Source organism: Sprattus sprattus (genome assembly GCF_963457725.1).
Source record: "Sprattus sprattus genome assembly, chromosome: 12".
Taxonomy (NCBI): domain Eukaryota; kingdom Metazoa; phylum Chordata; class Actinopteri; order Clupeiformes; family Clupeidae; genus Sprattus; species Sprattus sprattus.
This window is the reverse complement of record NC_137910.1, coordinates 27388603-27410315: the sequence shown is the minus strand read 5'-3', so window position 1 is coordinate 27410315 and position 21713 is coordinate 27388603. Positions and strand designations below refer to the sequence as shown.

Genomic DNA, 21713 nt, shown 5'->3' with positions numbered 1-21713 from the left:
GCTTCCCAGGCCCTTGTGTCAGAGCGCCTGCTCTCTCTCTTTCCCTCCCTCTCTTTCTCCCTCTCCCTCTCTCTCATCCCCCTCTCTCTCTCTCTCTCTCTCTCTCTCTCTCTCTCTCTCTCTCTCTCAGCTGAATGAAACAGCCTGCATGTAGGCTCACAACTCTGAATGAGCAGCTGCCCCATTCTACACATGTCTGGGAAAACACACACACACACGACAAAAGCTCTCTGATTCTCAAATGGCCCAGATTCACTGGGATTGCTCTCTCTCTCTCTCTCTCCCTCTCTCTCTCTCTCTCTCTCTCTCTCTCTCTCTCTCTCTCTCTCTTTCTCTCTGAGCTGTGGTGACTGGTGAAGTCCAGTGCCTGACATCTGTTTCATTGGGTTTCATCAGCCCACAGCAGGACAGCATCGCTCCAGCTAGGGATCCTCGTCAGCCTGCCGCACACTGACACGTGGGCCTCCATTCACTCAGAGGTTTAGGAGGCCCGCTTCAAATCCACATGTTCAGTTACAGTAACAGACCCGTTATGTAATATTGATGTAATAGTGGTCAAGTTGAAAGTTGCACTCATATGCTTTTCAACCTTTTTACAGTGTTGACTTAGAGTTATTACAACAAAACTCTTTAAAGTAACACTATGCATTCATTTGAAACTTTTTGAGTTATGGTTTTAAAGGCAACTAGTTTTGGTACCATCCTCAAATTCATTTTGATAGCATAGTGTCATGTGAAGGACAGATAAACACCAGTTTCTTCCCCACTAGCCATCATGGTATGCCCTATGCAGTTCTGGAATACCCTACAAAAATGGAAGAAAAGCTTTCACAGCATAACATTGCCAGCTATACTGCCAAAAGACATTAATGTGTTGGCAAGCTTCTATCAGTATCAACTGGGCTGTTGGAGGTGTTTGCAAGGTTTTTTGCATACCTTTTTTAGGTAGTTAGCTTGCTAGTTTTGGAACAGAACGCCGTATTGCTGCTTTAACACAGGATGCAAATTGTGGTTGTATACCTGAGAACCTTTTCTGCTGTCCCTGTGCGGTCCCAATAGCAGAATGCAATGGCCCCCTCCTCAGAGTCATTGTGTAAGTCCCACACTTCCTAAACCTAATGTGATTATTAAGCAAAGCCGCCCTCTGTCGGCCTTTTCTCGCGAAAGCTGGGCGGCTGCTGCCAGTGTCTGCACAGCAATTGTGATTAATTCAGGATTATTGTTTTCCCCCTTTCATTTTCGGCTCTGATATTTGGCCCCATCAAATCCTCGAATGCTCCGGTGCCCTGAAAGGAGCTTCACCTCTGAAATGGCACATGTTGTTCCACGGCAGACAGCGTAGGCTTTTCCAGATTAAACACATTTGGACTGAGTACCGATGCCAGTCAGTCGGAGGCAGACAGGCTTTGAACAGGTGACTCTTCCCGACGTGCGCCCACAGATCCCCACAGCTCAGCTTTAATACACAGTGGACTTCATATCGACCACTCACTTTTGGAAGCTCGTCGCTTATGTATTTTTTTTGTCCGTGTTCATTTGCGACACACTCCTCAGGCCTCAGTGACCACTCGGCTCCGTCATCCTGCTGAAACAGGTTCTGGCTTCATCAGCGATCCACAGTTTTGTCAGTCATGATCTCAAGCAAGATCCTGTGCAGGCGTCGAGCAAGCCTGTGCGATGAGGTCCTGGAGGAGCCGGTGAGGCGTAAGAAGTCTGGGGGACAGCTGTATGTCAACGGCTACCGCGTCAGGCAGAGCCCCGGCCAGGGCAGACAGCTGGAGGGGGAGGGCCTGCTGTGCACCATCTTTGCCTGTCTGCGCTTCCTTGGTGTCTGGGGTAAGGGGCTCAGGCTCCCACGGTGCAGGAGTGCCAATGATGGATACATTATCACCTTTGTATTATGGGCTATGTGCTGTTGCAAGTTCTAGAGCTGATTTTGGATGTGTGAGGAAAAGACTGCAAATGCATACCATACCATTGCTGCATGTCATGCTGAATGTTATAGACGATTCTTAAAGGGATTGTTTACATAAGTGTATGTGTGATGGAGTCAGGATTCAATTGGAGGAAAAACAATAGATTAGATTAGATTAGATTAGATTCAACTTTATTGTCATTGTACAGAGTACAAGTACTGAGACAACGAAATGCAGTTTAGCATCTAACCAGTAAGTGCAAAATAGCAATAAAAGTGCAGAGTATGTGCAAATGTAGGGTGGACTAAGTGAATAAATATGATATGTACAGTAAGAGTTAGAATATGACACAGAATTGTAATATAAACAGAATTGAATAGCAGCAATTGAGGTAAGAGTGAGGTATGATAAGTCTATAAAGTGCAGGTGAAAGTAAACTGGTGGTAACAAGTGAAATCAAGTGAATGAGGTAGAAAAGTACAATCAATACAGGTAATGCAGTGAAGGTGATACAGTATAAAAAAGACATATGGTGCAAATGTTCAGTGGCTGGAGGAGGGTGTGTGGCAGTCAAGCCAGGTTTTAGGGGGGGGAGGAAAGTGAGGTATAGTGCAAATGTTCAGTGGCTGGAGGAGGGTGAATGGCAGTCAAGCCAGGGTGGGGGTGGGGGGGGGGGAGAAGTGAGTATAGTGCAAAAGTTCAGTTGCTGGAGGTTGCCAGAGGGAAGGAGGGCAAACAGTCTGTGGCTGGGGTGTGAGCTGTCCTTGATGATGTTGCGTGCCCTACGCAGACATCTCTTGCTCTGGACAACCTTTCAATATGTGAAAGAATGAATCTAGTGAGGCGCATTTAACCTGGTATTGGTCTTTGTTGGTCTGTAAATCCGCTTGACTTGGTGTCATTTAATGTGATTGCTGTGTGTGTGTGTGTGTGTGTGTGTGTGTGTGTGTGTGTGTGTGTGTGTGTGTCAGCGTTTCCGTTGTCCGGTAATTGTCCGAAAAACGATTGAAATGTCCGAAAATATTAGAGCTCACCGGTCAAATTGTCCGATTGGAAATTCTTAAAAATCCCATCTCCAAACACAATCTGAATTTGGCAACAATCCTAATATTAAGGCCTATAAAGCAAACGTGCACTGCCCTTATTATGTGTTAAAGGAACAGGCTAATCTGCCGTTATTAAACAACACGCATATGCTGCATTTTAAATAAAGCGCAAACCGTCGGTAACAAACAAGGAGCAAACATGGCCAAGCAGACTAGCCTTAAAAGCTTTTTTTCAGAGGCCAAAAGCAACTGATGAGGGTAAACCGTCTGACGAGGATGATTCTGTAATACCTGCAATGTTGCGTCTGAAAGCGTTTTCATTTCATTTTACTGTCTATGCCCGTGCGTGAGCGCGCCGAAGTTGTGTAGGATCCGAGAGCGGTATTGCAGACAGACAGAGATTTGGAAAAATTATAGCTCGCAGCATATTGAAAAAACGAACAGAACAAGTTAATTTTTTGGAGCTGTGAACTTTTAAATTATAAATTATGAACTGAACTAGTTCATGTAGAAAGTGAACTTTCCAAACATTGACTAGCACTGCGAAAAGGCGACACAAAGGATTCACAAGAGGGTCGAATAATTTAAGAATGAACATAGTCAGAGCAATGACCATGTTGCGTCGCTCAATTTAACGCCACGCCAGGTTGCGATTAACGGACACTTATTGACGCGCATCAGACATTAATGTTTTTTTTCCCATTGTAAACTTAGGCTAATAAACATGTTGCATTCTAAACTACCTGATTATGTTATTATTTAAGCTACGCATGCCGTCAGTTTTCTTCAATAGGCTAATTTAGAAGCAGAAATAGATATTTGGCCGGCTTATCATTAAAATGTCCGGCAAATGAAAACTCTGGCGGTCATTTTGACCGGTAACATTTTTCTCTAGCGGAACCTCTGGTGTGTGTGTGTGTGTGTGTGTGTTTGTGTGTGTGTGTGTGTGTGTTTGTGAATGAGAGAGAGAGAGAGGGAGCGGACTACAATGTGTGTCATCCTGGGGTAGATTTATGTTGCATAAGTGCTAGGATGAGGCAGGTGTTGCTATTGTAATCTGCTCATGCATGAGGTGATCAGAGAGTGCAAGTGAGAGATGGAGCTTTTCCCTCTCTGGTAGCCTCAGCCCTCAGCTCCCTGTTCTCTGGTTCTCTGACCAACTCCTCCCACCCCCAAGACACCTCTTCCTTCTTGTTTGGTCAATTTGGAGATTTTTATATTTTTTTATATTCATTACTGTTCTATCTTGTATTGAGTAACACAAACGTATACACACAGAAACGTCCTCTATCAGTTTCTGTCTTGCAGTGAAATCTTTATTTGTATTTGGAAGTGTTTCAAAAACCTAAGTGAAATGTTCATAATGTACTGATGTGAAGTCATCACATTATCTGTTGTTTAATTTTGCACATCAAATGAAAGCAGTATCAAGTAGAATAAGGTCTCTGTATTTAAACTAGTTCAGCCATGTTTATTTCTTATGGCAGAGCCCAATATTCTGTCTTGTAAGTTAGTGCTTTCTGTGGGAAACGTTTACGAGTATTGCGATTCTGCTAAGGCTCACTGGTCTAATTCATGCATCCTTCTTTCTTGTACTTGCAGGTTTGAGGTTTCTAAGAGCCCTGAGACTGATCCAGTTCTCAGAAATTTTACAGTTTTTGAATATCTTGAAAACAAGGTAAGATCCCCCATATTTCCTGCTGACAGCACTGATGTTCTGTTGGTAAATACTATGTAAACACAAAGCTCCCAAATGATTCAAAGCGCATCTGTCTGTAATCCTGTCTGTGTGACTGTTGCCAAAAGAGAAGGCGGCGTCTTTGCATATGATTGAGGTCAGAGTGCACTGTGACTGCGCACCTCTGGGGATTACGCACTGGAGCGAAACACGAAAGACTCCATTATTATACCATGTCCCCCTGATGAAGCAATGGAAATAACATCCGCTGTTGGCCAGACTTCTGTGTCTGACACGGATGTGCATGAGGAGCTTCCCCCCCAGAGTCGGAGAACTTCTCTATCTGTCAGGGCACATCTCCCCCCTCCCTCTCTCCCCCTCTCTCTCTTTCCTTTTTTCTCCCTCTCTCTCTCCCCCTACACTACTCAGCACCCCGTCTTGTTTGTGGCCCAGATGTCAGGAAGAGCTTATAGTTCCACAAAAATGTTTTCATTTTTTTCCCTCCTGTTAATCCGCACGGCTGGCTCTGCTCCGCTGGCTCGGCTGGCTCGGCTGGCCGCTGAGGGCCCTGCAGTAGGTGAGGCCTCACAGAGCCGGCTGCCCATGAATGGAGGAGGAGGAGGAGGAGGCGGACGGACGGGCTGTGAAGGCCTCTGCGATTGATTCATCTCTTCCCAACGCCGCCAGCAGCTCCACACACGCAAGGCACAGCACGGCTGACGCCGTATGCAGCACTGAAGCTGCTGCTGCTAAGCCAAAAGAGCTCAATGGGGATATTATGTGTGGGTCTGGCCACCACGGCTGCTCACATCACAGGAGCTATCATGTCTGTGTCACCAAAGCAGGAGCTCCTTGTGTGTCCTAGAGCTCTAGTTAGCTCCTCTAGTGTCTCTTTCCACAGCAATGCATCTGAGAACTGAATACTGAGAGTGTTTTCTCAATGACACCCTGAAAATGGATTAAGAATAGTAGCACACTACACAGTTTAAATGAGTACACTAACCAACCCTGTTTGACTTCGACAGTGGCCACAGCATCTACAGAATGGCCCTTTCTTCTTTGTTGCTCTGATGGATAGCATAACTAACATCCAGCAGTATTATTTATAGCAGACATTATGAATGGCAAATATATTTAGTGAGTGCTGCTGACGTTCTCCTTTGAAAGGTGTACAGTGTGCTGGCGTGCCTGTTGGTGTGTGTGACATTAGCCTGGCGCTGGGAGAGAGCAGGTCTCCTCTGGTTCATGCGGAGGCGAGACATGACTTATCCTCGTGTCAGTGTGGTATGGTAAACTCTGACAGTGAACTTATGGCTTTCCCTACAGCAATTCCATCAAGCTGGTCAACCTGTGTTCCATCTTCATAAGCACGTGGCTCACAGCTGCTGGATTCATACATTTGGTAAGTGAAAGAACACCGCAGGCTCACTCATCGCCAGCACACACACACACACACACACACACACACACACACCCACTTGCACACGCACACGCACACGCACACGCACACGCACACGCACACGCACACACACACACACACACACACACACACACACACACACACACACACACACACTCACACATACTCAAAAGAGTTATTTGCTGTAATCATCAATCATTTAGGATCATTTCAGGTTTATATGTTTGAAGAAATAATATTTAGTGGCAGTTATTTCCTGCCAGCTCAACTCCTACATGTTTGATTGATCTTGAAGCAGAACAGGACCTCTGGGCCAATAGGTGGCAGCATAGGCTATGCTTACAGTATTTCTCTGCTGAGCATATGAAAGTCATTTTCTCATGGCTCTTTTATTGTGGTGGTCATGCTTCTAACGAGCCTGTAGGTGGCTCCAAAATACACCTTTGGGAAAATCTCTGTAACTGGTCCTATTCGGCCTCTTGGTGTCACCCGCATCAAATCCTTTTCCCTTTTAGGTGGAAAACTCAGGGGATCCTTGGGAAAACTTCCAGAATTCTCAATCGCTTTCATATTGGGAATGTGTGTACCTACTCATGGTCACCATGTCCACCGTGGGCTACGGAGACGTCTATGCAAAAACAACCCTCGGGCGCCTTTTCATGGTCTTCTTCATCCTCGGTGGTTTGGTAAAAACAACATTTTTATGCCCCTTTCCCACAAAGCCCTCTCCCCTGTCTGCTCCTATCACACGTCATATCATTTATCTGCACTTAAGTGTATAGATACATCTCCTCTAGTAGTGTATACTGTTAATATGCCCATCACATGATAGTCTTGCTGTGCAGTTTCTACTGTCCCTGTGAGTGTTTGCACTCCACTGTAATGACCCCTTTCCCATTTCATTCCCTTATTTCATCACTTTAAAAGTTTAGATGTATTTGATAGTTAATAGTATCACACAGCCCCTTATATCCTGTTCCTTTTATATATCCTATTAAGTAATATAATAATTCTGTGAGAAATGTGAAGTAACTTTTTTAATGTCTGATTAAGTTGATAATGTTGTGGCTGTTCTCTTAAAGCAGTTTGCGGTTTCAGGGGACCCCCACCTTCCTGTACCCCTCCCCAAAATTCCAACAAACACAGTGGCAGGGGGATGTGCCATAGGACGGCCTGAATGACACCACAGCATCGGCAGCCTTCAAGCAACTGGTGCCCAGAGTAGCACAGCACAGCACAGCACAGCACAGCACAGCACAGCACAGCTCAGTAAAGCATAGCATAGCTAAACCAAACAAAGGGAGTACATCTAGGCTGGTAGAGTGCACAACCTAGCATAGCCCTGCAGAGCAGAGTAAAAGTGTAGACCCTTATTGTCTTAGCATTCACAGAACCACAAATCCTAGATCATTCCACATTAATTCAGACCATATCACAGGGGGAGATGACCTCCAGCTGTTTAATGTGTCAGAAGGCTTTTCCATTGCCATTTATTATTATTTTTTTCTCTTTTTTATGCTTGGAAAGGCCTGGAAGCCTTGAGGTTTTAACACAGCCTCGCATTGTCTGCTTTCTATCAGAGGCCCGATTAATGACTTCAGTATGGAAACACTTGAAGTGGCTGCACTTAGATCAGGCTAACGTCATCACTCATTATTAGGCGCAGAGGTGCTGAAACGCAGGGAAGACCAGGCTCGCTCGTTTCTCACAGGAATGTGTCACAGTGAGCGCTGAGCAAGCGAGGAGCGGCGCGTCCAGGGGAGGGAGGGAGGGAGGCACGCTCATAGGCTCAGGCAGGAGGTGAAACAGGCCTGTCGTCAGGGGCAGCAGGCTGCGGCAAGCTTTGCAAAACGCATCCAGCTCATTTCCCAGCCATAATGAGTCTTAATGGGTTTTGCAGCTGTGGATCGTCAGGCTGGACTATTCACATCAACCTGGCACATAGTTAGTGTTTGTTGGACAAAACATGGCACATAGGGTTTTTTCCCTCCGGTCCTCCTCAACGATATGCTGTGACAAGTGGTCAGCTGTATTTTTTTTTTTGTCTTTTTTTTTTTTTTTTTTTTTTTACTTTTATCAATTTTCTGATAAAAACAACACTGTTGGGCTTTTTGGTGAGATAAAAAAAACCTATTAAATATGATTTTCTTTTACATTACAATCATAATTTTTCCCTTCTGAATTAAATCTCAGAAACTCCAAAGGGGGTGCCTGGAGTCCATCGATCTATTGATTGAAGTGCTGGAGAGATGTTTTATAGCCAATCTATTGATACACTGGTGGAGAGATGTCACTATCAGTCTCATTTGATTTGATATAGGTCATCTTTTATTTTTCCACTGGCACCTACCTCTCAAACCGACCATTTAATGACAAAGCCACTTTTCTCAACTCAGCTTGTGTTCCTCATATCTCTCCGGACTCTTTGGATTAGCGTCCCCCCTCTCGACACCCCGGTCTCTGGCCCATCGTTTTTAGCCTCTGCTTCTGTCTCCTATCTTCTCCTTAGGCCATGTTTGCCAGCTACGTCCCTGAAATCATAGAGTTAATAGGAAACCGCAAGAAATATGGTGGTTCCTATAGTGCGGTTAATGGGAGAAAGTAAGTATTCCTGGAGGCTCTGCTGCCTTGGCCACAGTAGACCCCTCTCTGCATGCCTCTTTGTTTCTCTGTTTCATGCATGTAGGCCATGTTTGCTCGCTACGTGCCAGAAATTGCTGCTCTCATCCTTAATCGGAAGAAATACGGAGGGAGTTATAACTCGACACGAGGCAGAAAGTAAGTCAAAATTCAGCTAAGGTGTGGTTGTGTGACACAGGTCCTTCCCTAAAGTGCTACCATAGCATCTATGTGACGTAGAGAATCTAAACGACCAAACCAAACAGGTGAAGTGAACCCAAAACGTCACACACACTGTGACTGGAGACCTTGGCCACGAGAGGCACATGTCCATGCCCTTTTCTCTGTCTATCTGTGGCTTGTTTTCTTTAACACATCCTATCTGCTGCTTTTTCAGTTCATTCCACACACTAGAGCTTTCATGACTAGCTGACGACCTGCTAGTTATCTGTGCTGTTCCAACTCCTGATAGCCAAGTTTGTGTATTGACCTCTCATAACAACAATTAAATCAGCACTTGTTTAAGAACAGGTTCAGTCTGTTGGAGATGACTAGTCATGAAAACCCTACTAACTGCTTAGAGGAGTAGATTTTGTGATTTAACCACAATCCAACATATGCTACAAGTGCATTATGTGTATTTACCCCATCTGTATCATAGGGTATCACGTGTCTCTTTTTCTTTTCATTGGACTTTTTTGAGTTTGTATTCTTTTTGTTTTTGTTTCTATGTTTGCATCATTCTTGCATGTTTTCTTCTGGTGGCTTGAGCCCTGCTCTGGCTGGCTTTTCCGTGCGCTCCGCATGCGTGGTAGGAAAAGCTGTAGTGGCCGTCTCTCACTGCTCGCTCGCTCATTGCCTCCTCATCATCACCGTCTGACATGAATCTGGCCCTGATCTTCAGTCAGCTCCCACACCCTGAGCGTATGCCTGGACGCCTCGTGGCTCCCTCATCCGAAGGCTCTCGATTGCACTTGGCTTGCTTTTTGCCCGCCTGACGACTCTTTCATGTCCCCCATTTGTTTAGCTGCAGTGCTCTTTTGATTTGTCTCCGAGGTCACCCTCCCCCTCCCTTCCCCTCTTGAATGTGTATGTGGCGTCCGTAGAAACGCTCACTGGTTTCTGGCTCAAACTCGGCCCTGTCATCAGCACACCGATGTCTCCCTCGTTTACGGTGTAGTCGCATAGGCAGGACAAAGTTATCTCTCTTTATCTCTCCTTCCGTCTCTTTCTCTCTCTCTCTCTCTCTCTCCTCTGTTTATTCTTTCTCAGTCTCTCTCATATGAAACAGGCCCCCTTTCTCACATCTAGCTTTCATCATCTTAGTTAGAGGGCAAATATCCTGCCGAGAAAAAGCCATTAGAAAGTTCTTTGTCTGATGCCGTTTTCCTGTCAGTGAAACAAGATTGATGAAATGTTATGTTTGGCTGGAAACCCCCGTTTGGATTTGCAGTCTGGTGTTAAGAGAAGGGCCTGTCAAAACCACTGACTCTCTCTCTCTTTCTCTTTCTCTCTCTCAGTCTTTCTCTCCCTCTGTCTTTATTTCCCTCGCTCTCTTCCCGGCCATACATGCATGTGGTAGCAATTAGAGGCTCACTCACCAAGGCAGAAAGACTGGCACCATGCTTTGCATTATTATTCAAATATGTACGTGAGGAATGGATAAATCATGACACAAGCACGTAAATAAAGTGTGTCAGGATAATTATTTCTTCATTGTGACACCGTATTTAAATTTAAAATTAGGCTGAAGAAAAAAAAGCGAGCCTTTGGGGTTTATTCTAATCACTGCACATATTCAAATGTACAGTAATGTGTGTATCAGTGCGGTGAGGCAGGGACAGGGGTGCTCACACAGCCAGAGACTCAGGCAGTCTGTAAGCCATCCATGGTGCCATCTGTTTGATATACATATTTATATTCACAAATAAAATGGTACATAGCCTGATGATTTCCTCGTTATTAATATAATGTTTATATTAACATTGGATCCCCATCGGTTCGCTCAAATTCAATACAGCCTACAGGGTCAGAGATGAAGAGCGCACTCCTCCATAGTCCGCTTAATTTGAGTCCCTGTCTCTCTTCTGCACCTAATTAAGGGTAGCATTGGGTGGAAAGGTCAGAACAGACTTTACTCTTTTAGGTCGCTGCCAAAGTGTCCATCACAGCGAGACACTGGCTCTTTTATCGAGACCTGCTGTCTTGGTGTGCTTCTGCATACCCGCTCGCCCAGCTCAGCCAGCCAGGCAGGCAGGCAGGCAGGCACTGTGTCAGCGCTCAAGCTGGCTCTCATTGATGTCCCGTCATAAAGCATGAGTGCTCCGTGCAGCCGTGAGCGGAGGCCCTCTGTGGTTCCCATTAGGCCCCCTTCTGCAGCACAGGCTGCCTGACAGAGCGACTGACACCCCATAAACCCAGTGTGAACCCTTAGCTCATGCACCTAGAGCTGCCGCAGCTCCACAGCTTTCCACTCTCCGGTGAGGGCTGCCGTGCCAGAGGTGCGGGAAGCGGGGGGGAGATCCCGACACTAATCAGACGGGGGCTTGGCCTGGATCTGGCACTCATCAGGGGCTCGGTGATCTGGTGACTGGCCTGCATGACAGCCTCTACACCTCTGGTCATTTGGTGATGTTTGTCAGGCACATGGAGAGGCATAGGGTCTGGGCTCCTGGGCTTCCGTTCTAGGGAAGATGACACCACACAGGAAAGCACCCAGACATAGCCCATGATTCCCTGACTGAGTGTCCTTGCCATATAAAGTTAGAAGCCAAGGAGAGTTCTTTAGTCTAGCGGGTTCAATCTGGATCTTTAGATGAGGACCCAGTCCCATTGAAAGGTTATCACACCCTGTCAATATTGGCTGATTGAAGTTGTGAAGTGATGTGAAGTTTGACCAGAACATAATAATAATTAAGATTACTTTAATAGTGCCCAGAGGTGTTTTCCAGACTGCTGTCACACTAAATTAGGGATGCATGAAATCCAATGTGGGTTAGGATAACTACTGACATCCCCGTACAGAGGTGAGGGACTATAGACAAACAATTTATATAAACATCAGTGGACCTTTTCCTCTTTCGTTTTCTTAAAAATAATAAGGATTCTAAAGATAATGAGAACCATCATCGTTCTTTAGTTATAATGCAGCAGTATGATACTGGTACCTTTGGGAATAGTCATCTGGATATTAACACTCTCCAACTTATCCTAACACACTGCTAGTAAACTTTGTGTTTTTAATACAATGACTTTAGCACATGCGGTAGGTGGGTTGATGTGATATAATCAGCCAAATAAATCTTTTTCAAAGGAAACCTTTGAAAGTGAAGAGCGCCTGTTTGTTGAAAGGGCAGGGGGACTGGGAAAGGTTCGAGTTGACGACTGAGGGTGGTTGATTCTTGGAATAAGGATCAGAGCAGTATCATTGGTGTAGCTGCTGGTGCTGATGTTCGAGCTTTCTTTTCTTGTCTTCCTTGGTATTCTTTGTCTGTGTGTGATGTTTCCTATATACCTTTATAAAGACGTTGTTTGTTTGCCTGCTTGAGAGTGCATGCCTGAACAAGAGCTGTTGTGCCTTTGCTGGTGATGCCCGTGCACTTGAATGCGTGTAATATGTGTTCATTCTGTTCTAACCCAAATGTACTCTCCACTTTGTGCTTTTTCACTGTTCTTATCGTTTTGTCAGTTCATGTGCTCACAGTCATCCGATGGATGACAAACCTGTTCCATTGTTGCCGGAAAAAGTATAACAGAAGGGACATTTGTACTGACTTGTATGAGACTTATTAAAGTGAAAACAGCATTTCTGTTTTTAAAGGATAGTTAAAGAGTAGAGTGAATGTAAGGCCTGGGTATGTTAAGCTTGTCCAATGAAGTTATTCTACTCTAAGCCATGGTGTGAGAATAAAAGAGACTTCGAAACGAGATGGTCGGAGCATTTCAGCTCGAACTGCAACAGATTAGATTGGTATTTCATCGTTGATTATTATACATCAGCATCATTTTGCCGTATCCCTTGTGTGGTTTGTGGCGTTGCTTCCTTGGTGCCGTAAACACACAACATTGTCAGCGCAGCAGAAACGCTGTCAGTACCCCGGTCACGGTCGGCTGGCTGCTCATCCACACAGGGAGACGAGATGTCTGTGATAGAGGCCTATGGTGGACCGCATGCGTCCCAGCTGCCTCTCATGCTCGCCCCACACAATGGAGAGAACGCGAGGGCCTTGTCACACAAACCCCCCTCCCTCTCTCCCTCCCTCCCTCCCTGCACTTAGTGGAGCGTCTCAAGGAGACATGTTGGAAATGAGGGAAAACATGAATAATGTGGCTCGCATCAAAACGACATGCATCTCCTGCCAGCCACCATTGGCTTCTTTAGTAAGTCATCAAACTGGATGAGAAGAGCTCTTTCACACACACACACTCACACACACACACACACACACACACACACACACACACACACGCACACACACACACACACACACACACACGCACACACACACACAGCCCTCCCTCCATCCCCAGGATGGCCAACCATGCAATTACCACTGCTCATTAAATACTTTGGGAAGAGATCTGCGAAGGTCATTATGTTCAATAGCATCCAGACACTGCTGTGTGTGCTTGTTCATCCCGGGGCCCCCTCCAGCCAAAATCTGCCTGCTGTTTTGGCAGTGAGCAAAGACTGAAAACACTGGCCCTTTTGTGTGTGCTTTGTCAGTGAACGCTTCCCCACGCACCTGACAAATAGCAAACAGGCTGTTGTGCCTACCATCTCCTGAGAAGTGAAGCAACCGTCTGCATGGCCTTTCCCCCTCCCAGCCTTGAGAGCACTGGGTTCGGGGAGAAGGTGGGGGCAGTTTGGACAGATTTAGATTGATTACCACTGAGAAGCCTCCTTACCAGACCTGACCACAGTGTTCTGGGATGGATTCAGCATGGAGACAGGCAGCCATTGCCCCTCGTCCCAGAGCCTGACTGACAGCTGTTAATGGCCCTCTGGCCCAGTCCCTCTGCTACGCTAAGAAAGCAATTTGATTATTACTGCATGCACTGGCATGCCTGGAGTTTGGTAAAACAATGCCTCTTAATGGGCCCTGTGTCCAACTTCATCCCCCATGAGAAGAGCTTGGCCTGGAGCACAGGGGAATGGGTCCGGATCGGTTTCACATTTGATGTCGGCTTTTTCGCAAAAGTTTTCTTTTTAAACTGTGACATCCTCTATGACATTTTTAATTGGCAGTTTTGCTTTTTTTTTTTACGGGCAGCCCGAACGGTAATAAAAAGCTTTCATCCCCTGGATTCACCATAATTCATGTTGACACCCCCCCCCCCCCCCCCCCCCCCCCCCGCCTCCCTTACAGTAATAGTGTGTTATGAATATGGAGCCTTGTTGTTCAGGCAGCTTTCAGCTTTATGAACGCTAACATGGAGATTGAAGGTCATGACCAGTGTAAATACTACACACTAGGAGACAGCAAGGGTCCTGCAGAAGCCACCTGTAAAGGCTTAAGAGCACTGCTGTGAGACCGGCCGCCTGGGAGACCTGAAGAGTCTTCTCTGGGCACATTCCCCCAGGGTGCTCCCCCTTAAACCTCCAGCTCAGTGCGGAGGAGCTGCATGGGGTCGAGCCCCGAATCCATTCCAGTTGATCTCAGGCCGTCCCTGCAATCACTGGGCTCTGCTAACACGCAGGCTGGAATTGAAACGCAGCATCTTTCCAGGAAGATGTCAGAATGCCTTGGAACCATGAGTAATATTTGGGGCCCCACAGAGTAGAGGACATTGTCGAAGCTTTCGCAGTAATGCTGGAGGTTATTATATATTTGTGCCGTTGTTCACGTCGTTGTCAACATGCAATCACTTTAATGGAAATGGTTTGGCTTAACAGACGGATTGCTGATTGAGAACGTATGACAAACAAATAGAAACATGTCTTATTATATTTTATGCTCTCTTAACTGGTTCAAAGCTAAGCATCATGGTTGAATCACTCCAGTTAAGTGCCTTTATAAGAATGAGGTAAAACTTATTTGGTGATGTGGAGATAAAACCCAGCATTTGAAAAAGAGTAAAGCTATGACCCTTTGTATCTGAAAGGACATTTCTCTGGTTTGTTATGACTTGTGTTTTCTTTTAGGGACATGCCAGTGCGTGTTTGATTTTATATTGCCATCATAAGCTGGATTTCCCCCCTTCCAGGCATATTGTGGTCTGTGGTCATATCACGCTCGAAAGTGTTTCCAACTTCCTTAAAGACTTCCTACACAAGGATCGGGATGATGTCAATGTAGAAATCGTCTTTCTTCATAAGTAAGTGTATTCTTTGTCTGCTCATTTAACCTATAAAATAACAGCATGGAAGTTTCCTCCCCAGTTCTTCATGCATGAAGTAAAAGCAATAAATATACAAAGTAATGAGTCCATTGAACTGTTTGTCATTCATTCCTGAGGTTTAGTCGGGGACGGCTCTAAGACATCGCATGTACCCAAGTGATAAATACGATTTCCTCTGTTGGTTTTTGTCACGGCAAGACTGCCTCAGCATTTAACACTGATTATTGCCTTCTCTCCCTCTCAACTTCTCAATAGTATTTCCCCTAATCTTGAGCTGGAAGCCTTATTCAAACGCCACTTTACTCAGGTGGAATTCTACCAGGGATCTGTTCTGAACCCCCATGACCTGGCCCGGGTGAAGGTACAGTGCCCTCTGCTCCGCTGCGCTCCAGGTTTCCCTTTGGCCTCTCTGCCTCCAGCCTTCCTCACGTCATCTTTTCCTCTCTCTTGGTCCCGCTGTACAGATCGAGAACGCGGACGCCTGCCTGATTCTGGCCAACAAGTACTGTCCTGACCCAGACGCAGAGGATGCCTCCAACATAATGAGGTATGTTCGTTAGGCACCATTTAGCAGCTTCCACTTCCATATGACAGGTTACAGGCTCTCATCATATTGTTATGAAACCAAAAGTTGTGACACAGATAGAACACAGGTTTTCTTTTTCTTAAAAAAGAAAGCATTGGAGGGACCCTGGTTCAAAGTTCACTTGCAGGTCTTGGGTGCATTTTTACGTGGGTAAGAATGTGTTAATGGCTGATTTGTTTGGGGCCTTGTCCTGTTTATGAGTGGAGGTGAGAAGCAGGCCTTATGGTGGGCCCTGTGCGGGATGCTGAAGCAGGGTGTTGGCAGATGTGGCGGGTGTGTGTGTGTGTGTGTGTGTTTGTCTATGTGTGTGTGTGTATGTGTGTGTATGTGTGTGTGTGTGTGTGTGTATCTGTGTGTGTGTGGGGGTAGAGTGGAGCTCTGTCATCTTTCTCAGGTGTGGGAGGTGTGAGAATGAGGTGTGAATGAGAGAAGCAAGGCCCGGTCCATGAAGCCACTCTAAACGCACACAGTCACACACACACATGTTTTACCTGGCAAGCGATGAAAAGGCCCCCTAAAGCACTGGCTCACCCTGAGAGGAATGGACTGGGTTCTTACGCAGTTCACAGAGTGTGTGTGGTGCAAGAGCGTGCATTTTTAATTCCATTCACGCCATATAATCACCCAGTGCTAGCCCTGTCTGCAGAAATCCGCCCCTAAAGATGGCCCACAGATTTGGCCCACAGCTGGAGTCCTCGGGAGCAGCTGCCCCTCTGAAGATCTCATGAGCCGTAAAAAGATCTCATGAGCCGTAAAAAGCAGCTTCATATGCAAATAAATTCCACACCTTCCATTTACGAGACCCTAGAAGACAGGCAGGCTGAAGTGTGAAGGCAGCGGCTCTCAGCTCACTGCTCCATTGTTGGCCTTGAGTTATGAGGGAGAACTCAGAACCTTACCTCGGTGTGTGTGTGTGTGTGTGTGTGTGTGTGTGTGCACAATCACTGGGCTTAGTCATTGCGTTGCTTTTGTTTCTCTGTAGAGTGATATCCATCAAGAACTACCACCCAAAGATCAGAATCATCACTCAAATGTTGCAGTACCACAACAAGGTAAGAGCACATCCACCCATCCCTAAATGAAGTGACATGACTCTTTACTGTTGTTGCACATTCACCAACCACCTCATCATAGCTCACATTTTAAATCTGCGCGACGGTACACTTCAGCTGAGTAAAGCACTTCAAATGAAAAGATGAAAAACCCTTGAGGCGCCTGATGTTCATTACTTTCACCACCTCTGCTAAACATCCCACAAGAAAGCGGCTCTCTCACCCCCTCTCACCACCCCCTTTCTTCCTGCCCTCTGCGCCCCCCTCCCAGGCCCATCTGCTAAACATTCCGAGCTGGAACTGGAGGGAAGGGGATGATGCAATCTGCCTGGCGGAGCTGAAGGCGGGCTTCATCGCTCAGAGCTGCTTGGCCCAGGGCCTGTCCACCATGCTCGCCAACCTCTTCTCCATGAGGTCATTCATCAAGGTACTGTCAGCCATCCCCTCCCCAACCCCATCCCATTCCCTTCCCTTCCCAACACACACACACACACACACACACACACACACACACACACACACACTCACTCAAGCACATTACACACACACACACACACACACACACACACACACACACACACACACACACACACACACACACACACACACACACACACACACACACAGTCACTCAAGCACATTACACACACACTCACACGTACACACAATCAGGTCCCCGCTGATCCGGGGGAGGCATGGCTGTGTCTGCGGCTCCTCAGTGGAGGGAGAGAGAGCCTGGTGATGCCTCAGACAGTAGATGCAGTCTCACGCTCCCTTCCTCGGGCTCTTTAATCACCACGGCCATTATGCTATCTAGTAAATCATCATCTCTCTGCCTGCAGTCTCATGTGGGACCCATGCAGGGGGAGCAACACAACGATTCTGTCACCATTATGAAGTAATTTATATGAGGCAATGGCACCATAGAAGCTAGGTTATAAATTAGCGATTTCCCCCTCAGAAGAATTTACCGTCCCCTCAGTGCGCTCATATACGGCTGAAATCTGAACCGCGTGTCTGATTCACCGTCGTAAAGCAGCACCCCCGCCCAGCTGTATTTTTAACCAAGACTGAGCCGCATTGCCCCGCTGTAACTTTAGAGAGACGTTTTGTCTCACTGACAGGGGAATTATTCCGAGATTTATGGGAAACAATTCAATCAGAATGGCAGACTTTGATATTGGAGTTGACGCATCGGGGATGGATGTCACGAACGGCTCTCGCTTCATTCAGACTTTGAGCAGAGAGTCGGTTCGTGGTGAATTCATCGGCACGGTAAAGACGTCTTTCACATCCTTATGAGAGCTTCGCATGCACAGGCCTGGGCTTTCTGTTTCTGGAACCCAGTCAAGCTCTGAGCGTTTAGGTGGAGTGCTTGCCCTTTGAAGGAAAGGTTCTCGTGTCATAAAAATGACGGATAACTTTATAATGGCTATTTCAATGCGGTATGTGGAGCCATCTGCTCCGGACATCACTCTCCTCGTAAAAGGAGCATGAAGCAGGGCAAAGACCACCGGCACCAGCACTCGCTCCTTCCATCAGCATCCCCAATCAAAAGAGAGACGCATGTGGCCCACAAAAGCACTCCGCTGCACAACCGGTCAGCAAAAAAACCTCAACCCATCCACTGACCACTTCTGACAGGCCGCAAGTCAGTGAGGAGGAGGAGGAGGAGAGGAAGACGAATAGGGATAGAGTGAGAGGCATCCCAGAAAGCAGCAGACTACATAATCCATCCAGCAGATCTGGATACACAGTGCCACATCCAACCCTGAGTCTGGCACGTATCTGGCATAGGGCTTGGAGCAGTCACAGTGTTTGTTATGTGAATTAACCCAGGGACTGGAATGACTTACATTGTTGGGCCCCAGTCAGTCAGGGCTTCCCCTGTAAAGCCAAGCTGACCAAGGCAGCTTGTCCCTAATTCACTGCGGGCACTTTAGCAGTGATGTGATTTACTCCTGCCACCGCTACGAGTCTGTAATTTTAAACAAACACAGCAAGCCCCAAATGTTATATTTGAACCAAACCTCCCCTCCGCTGGTTTATGGAATGATGTAGGCACTTAGAAATCTGTTATTTACATTTTTGGAAAACAAACGCTCATATCTGTTGCCACAGGGCTGAGTAATGAGCTGCAAAAACACATGAAGAAGTACGCCATAATGAGACATCACAAGACTTAGTGTCGCATAGATTTGGGAGTAATTAAAATGTCCTTTAATCAGCCAGTTGCCTTCCTTTCATTTTTATTGGCAAAGTCATGGGGCCGCCATGAAATACGAGGGTGGAACAGCACAGAAAGTCCTTCCACTCAGCCTGTCGGCAGTGTTTGAGGAGAGAGCCCTTCCAAGAGGCAGACACACTCAGCCTCCTCTCGTGGACACACACATGGGCATCATGCTCCTTAACCAGGGGAAGTGGGGAACGCGGATCAGCGTGACACACTAGGATGGGTAGAAGAATAGGAACAAGTCTTCGTTTGATCCGTCTCGATTTGTCTTGCCTGGAAAGAAGGGATGCTTGAGTGCGGACGCTCAGTGCGGCTCAGTACGGCTCGTCATGGCTGAGTGGAGAGGACCACGGGGAAGTGGGCCAGAATCATGCTAATGAACACACACACACACACACACACACACACACACACACACACACACACACACACACACACACACACACACTCACACACACACACACACACACAGCTCAATGTTATTACTAAGTGTATAGTGTGTGTCCTTTGTTCTGGCATGTAAGACCTGCTCTGAAGTGAGATGCATGGTTGGTGTCAGGGCCCAGGGCTGTTTGGGCTTTAAGAGGGACAGCAACAGGAGCGAAGGGAGTCTCCTGTGTGAGTCCAGGTCATCATTTAGAGTCCTCAGCACTCACAGGCAGGGGAGCAGACATGTGATGCTATGTAGGGAGTAAACACGTAAACACACACACCACCACCTCTCTATTACTGCTGCCCTCAAACATGCCTGTGTCTGTTGGTCCAGTCAGCGGTTTAGATATGCATTACAGCCGAGAGCTGTCAGAAGAGGGCAGAGATGGCAGGAGAGGGGGAGAGGGGGGCTAATGGCTGGGCCTTCTGTCACAGCACTGCCCACTCTGCCCTCAGAGGGGGGGTAATGAGGAGATTATGACCCCTCCAAGGTGCCTTTGGAACGGGCCTGTCCGCTGTGTGTCTGCCTGGGAAAGGTCAGTGCAGAGGTCAAAAGCACACATCTGCCCTGTGAATTCACAAGTTTTTTAATCCTTGTGATCACTGCAACAACATAACTCAGTCTATCTGGCAACAACATGACTCAGTCTATCTGTGCTGGCAACAACATGACTCAGTATATCTGTGCTGGCAACAACATGACTCAGTATAACTGTGCAACAACATGACTCAGTCTGTCTGTGCAACAACATGACTCAGTATATCTGTGCAACAACATGACTCAGTCTATCTGTGCAACAACATGACAGTATATCTGTGCTGGCAACAACATGACTCAGTTTATCTGTGCTGGCAACAACATGACTCAGTATATCTGTGCTGGCAACAACATGACTCAGTATAACTGTGCAACAACATGACTCAGTCTGTCTGTGCAACAATATGACTCAGTATATCTGTGCAACAACATGACTCAGTATATCTGTGCTGGCAACAACATGACTCAGTCTATCTGTGCTGGCAACAACATGACTCAGTATAACTGTGCAACAACATGACTCAGTCTGTCTGTGCAACAACATGACTCAGTATATCTGTGCTGGCAACAATATAACTCAGTTTATCTGTGCTGGCAACAACATGACTCAGTCTATCTGTGCTGGCAACAACATGACTCAGTCTGTCTGTGCTGGCAACAACATGACTCAGTCTGTCTGTGCAACAACACGACTCAGAATATCTGTGCAACAACACGACTCAGTATATCTGTGCTGGCAACAACATGACTCAGAATATCTGTGCAACAACACGACTCAGAATATCTGTGCAACAACACGACTCAGTATATCTGTGCTGGCAACAACATGACTCAGTATATCTGTGCTGGCAACAACAGAACTCTTTCTATGTGTGCTCCTCAGATTGAAGAGGACACGTGGCAAAAGTATTACCTGGAGGGAGTGGCCAATGAAATGTACACAGAGTACCTGTCCAACGCCTTTGTGGGCCTTTCCTTTCCCGTCATTTGTGAGTAAGTATGGATCCACCTCTGCCTCTGCCTCAGGCCCAGCTCAGTACTCAGCTACTGTTCAGACAGAACAGCTGACAAATCTCATGTCTGCTTTTGTTGTCAACATACTGGTATGTACATATCATGTACTTGGGGTAGGTTTTTGAAAAGTCTGTTTGGCCTTTCATTATAAACGCCTGTTTCTGTGTGGAGCATGAATCTACTTTTTTCTGTTTGGGTTCTAGGCTGTGCTACGTGAAGTTGAAGTTGCTGTTGATTGCAATTGAATACAAGTCTGAAACCAACGAAAGCAGGTTTGTTGGGGGCACTCTCTTCCTGGGATGTGTAACAGTTTAAAAGTAATGCTCTTGTCAAGTTATACTGTATATATAGATAAATACATAGATATGGGTAGAACGCAATGCCATATATTTCCACAAGAAACAATATAGTGTTGAAAATATATAGCGCTTCTTGTCAAGTGCCATGTTGCAGCATGTTGTATGAAACATTATGGTACATGAGTTGTTTTATGTTGATTGTATCCAACTGACAAATGAACGGGTCATATCATCTGCCCAAATTCACTGTGAACTATTGATATGGGCCAAGCACTATGAGTGACGTGTCCATCATCAATAGCATTCTAGGTGTAGACCCATGATCACCACTAATAACATGAAGTACTTAGTTCCAGGAACATGTATTTGCCAAACCCCTCTCTCCTGTGCTTACTTCCTGTGGCACACACTTCTGTGCTGTGTGTATTACAACTTGTACTAATACATTTTACTGTTCACCTCAACACATACTAATCATTGTTGACACAGAGTGTTCTTTTCACTGGACAGAATTTGACCTGGTTTCTGTCTCAAAATT

At 46.3% G+C, this 21713-nt stretch overlaps 1 protein-coding gene across 1 annotated transcript in view; it reads left to right on the top strand.

The window, feature by feature from the left end:
* Positions 1 to 21713, top strand: part of kcnma1a (potassium large conductance calcium-activated channel, subfamily M, alpha member 1a) — a 135108-nt gene that overhangs the window by 73996 nt on the left and 39399 nt on the right. The window contains exons 6-16 of the mRNA XM_080848886.1: positions 4565 to 4640; positions 5967 to 6042; positions 6576 to 6746; positions 8570 to 8661; positions 14887 to 14997; positions 15277 to 15382; positions 15486 to 15568; positions 16590 to 16659; positions 16931 to 17086; positions 20746 to 20855; positions 21080 to 21148. Coding sequence (XP_080705012.1) covers positions 4565 to 4640; positions 5967 to 6042; positions 6576 to 6746; positions 8570 to 8661; positions 14887 to 14997; positions 15277 to 15382; positions 15486 to 15568; positions 16590 to 16659; positions 16931 to 17086; positions 20746 to 20855; positions 21080 to 21148 — 1120 coding nt within the window. The remainder of the gene's footprint in view (positions 1 to 4564; positions 4641 to 5966; positions 6043 to 6575; positions 6747 to 8569; positions 8662 to 14886; positions 14998 to 15276; positions 15383 to 15485; positions 15569 to 16589; positions 16660 to 16930; positions 17087 to 20745; positions 20856 to 21079; positions 21149 to 21713) is intronic.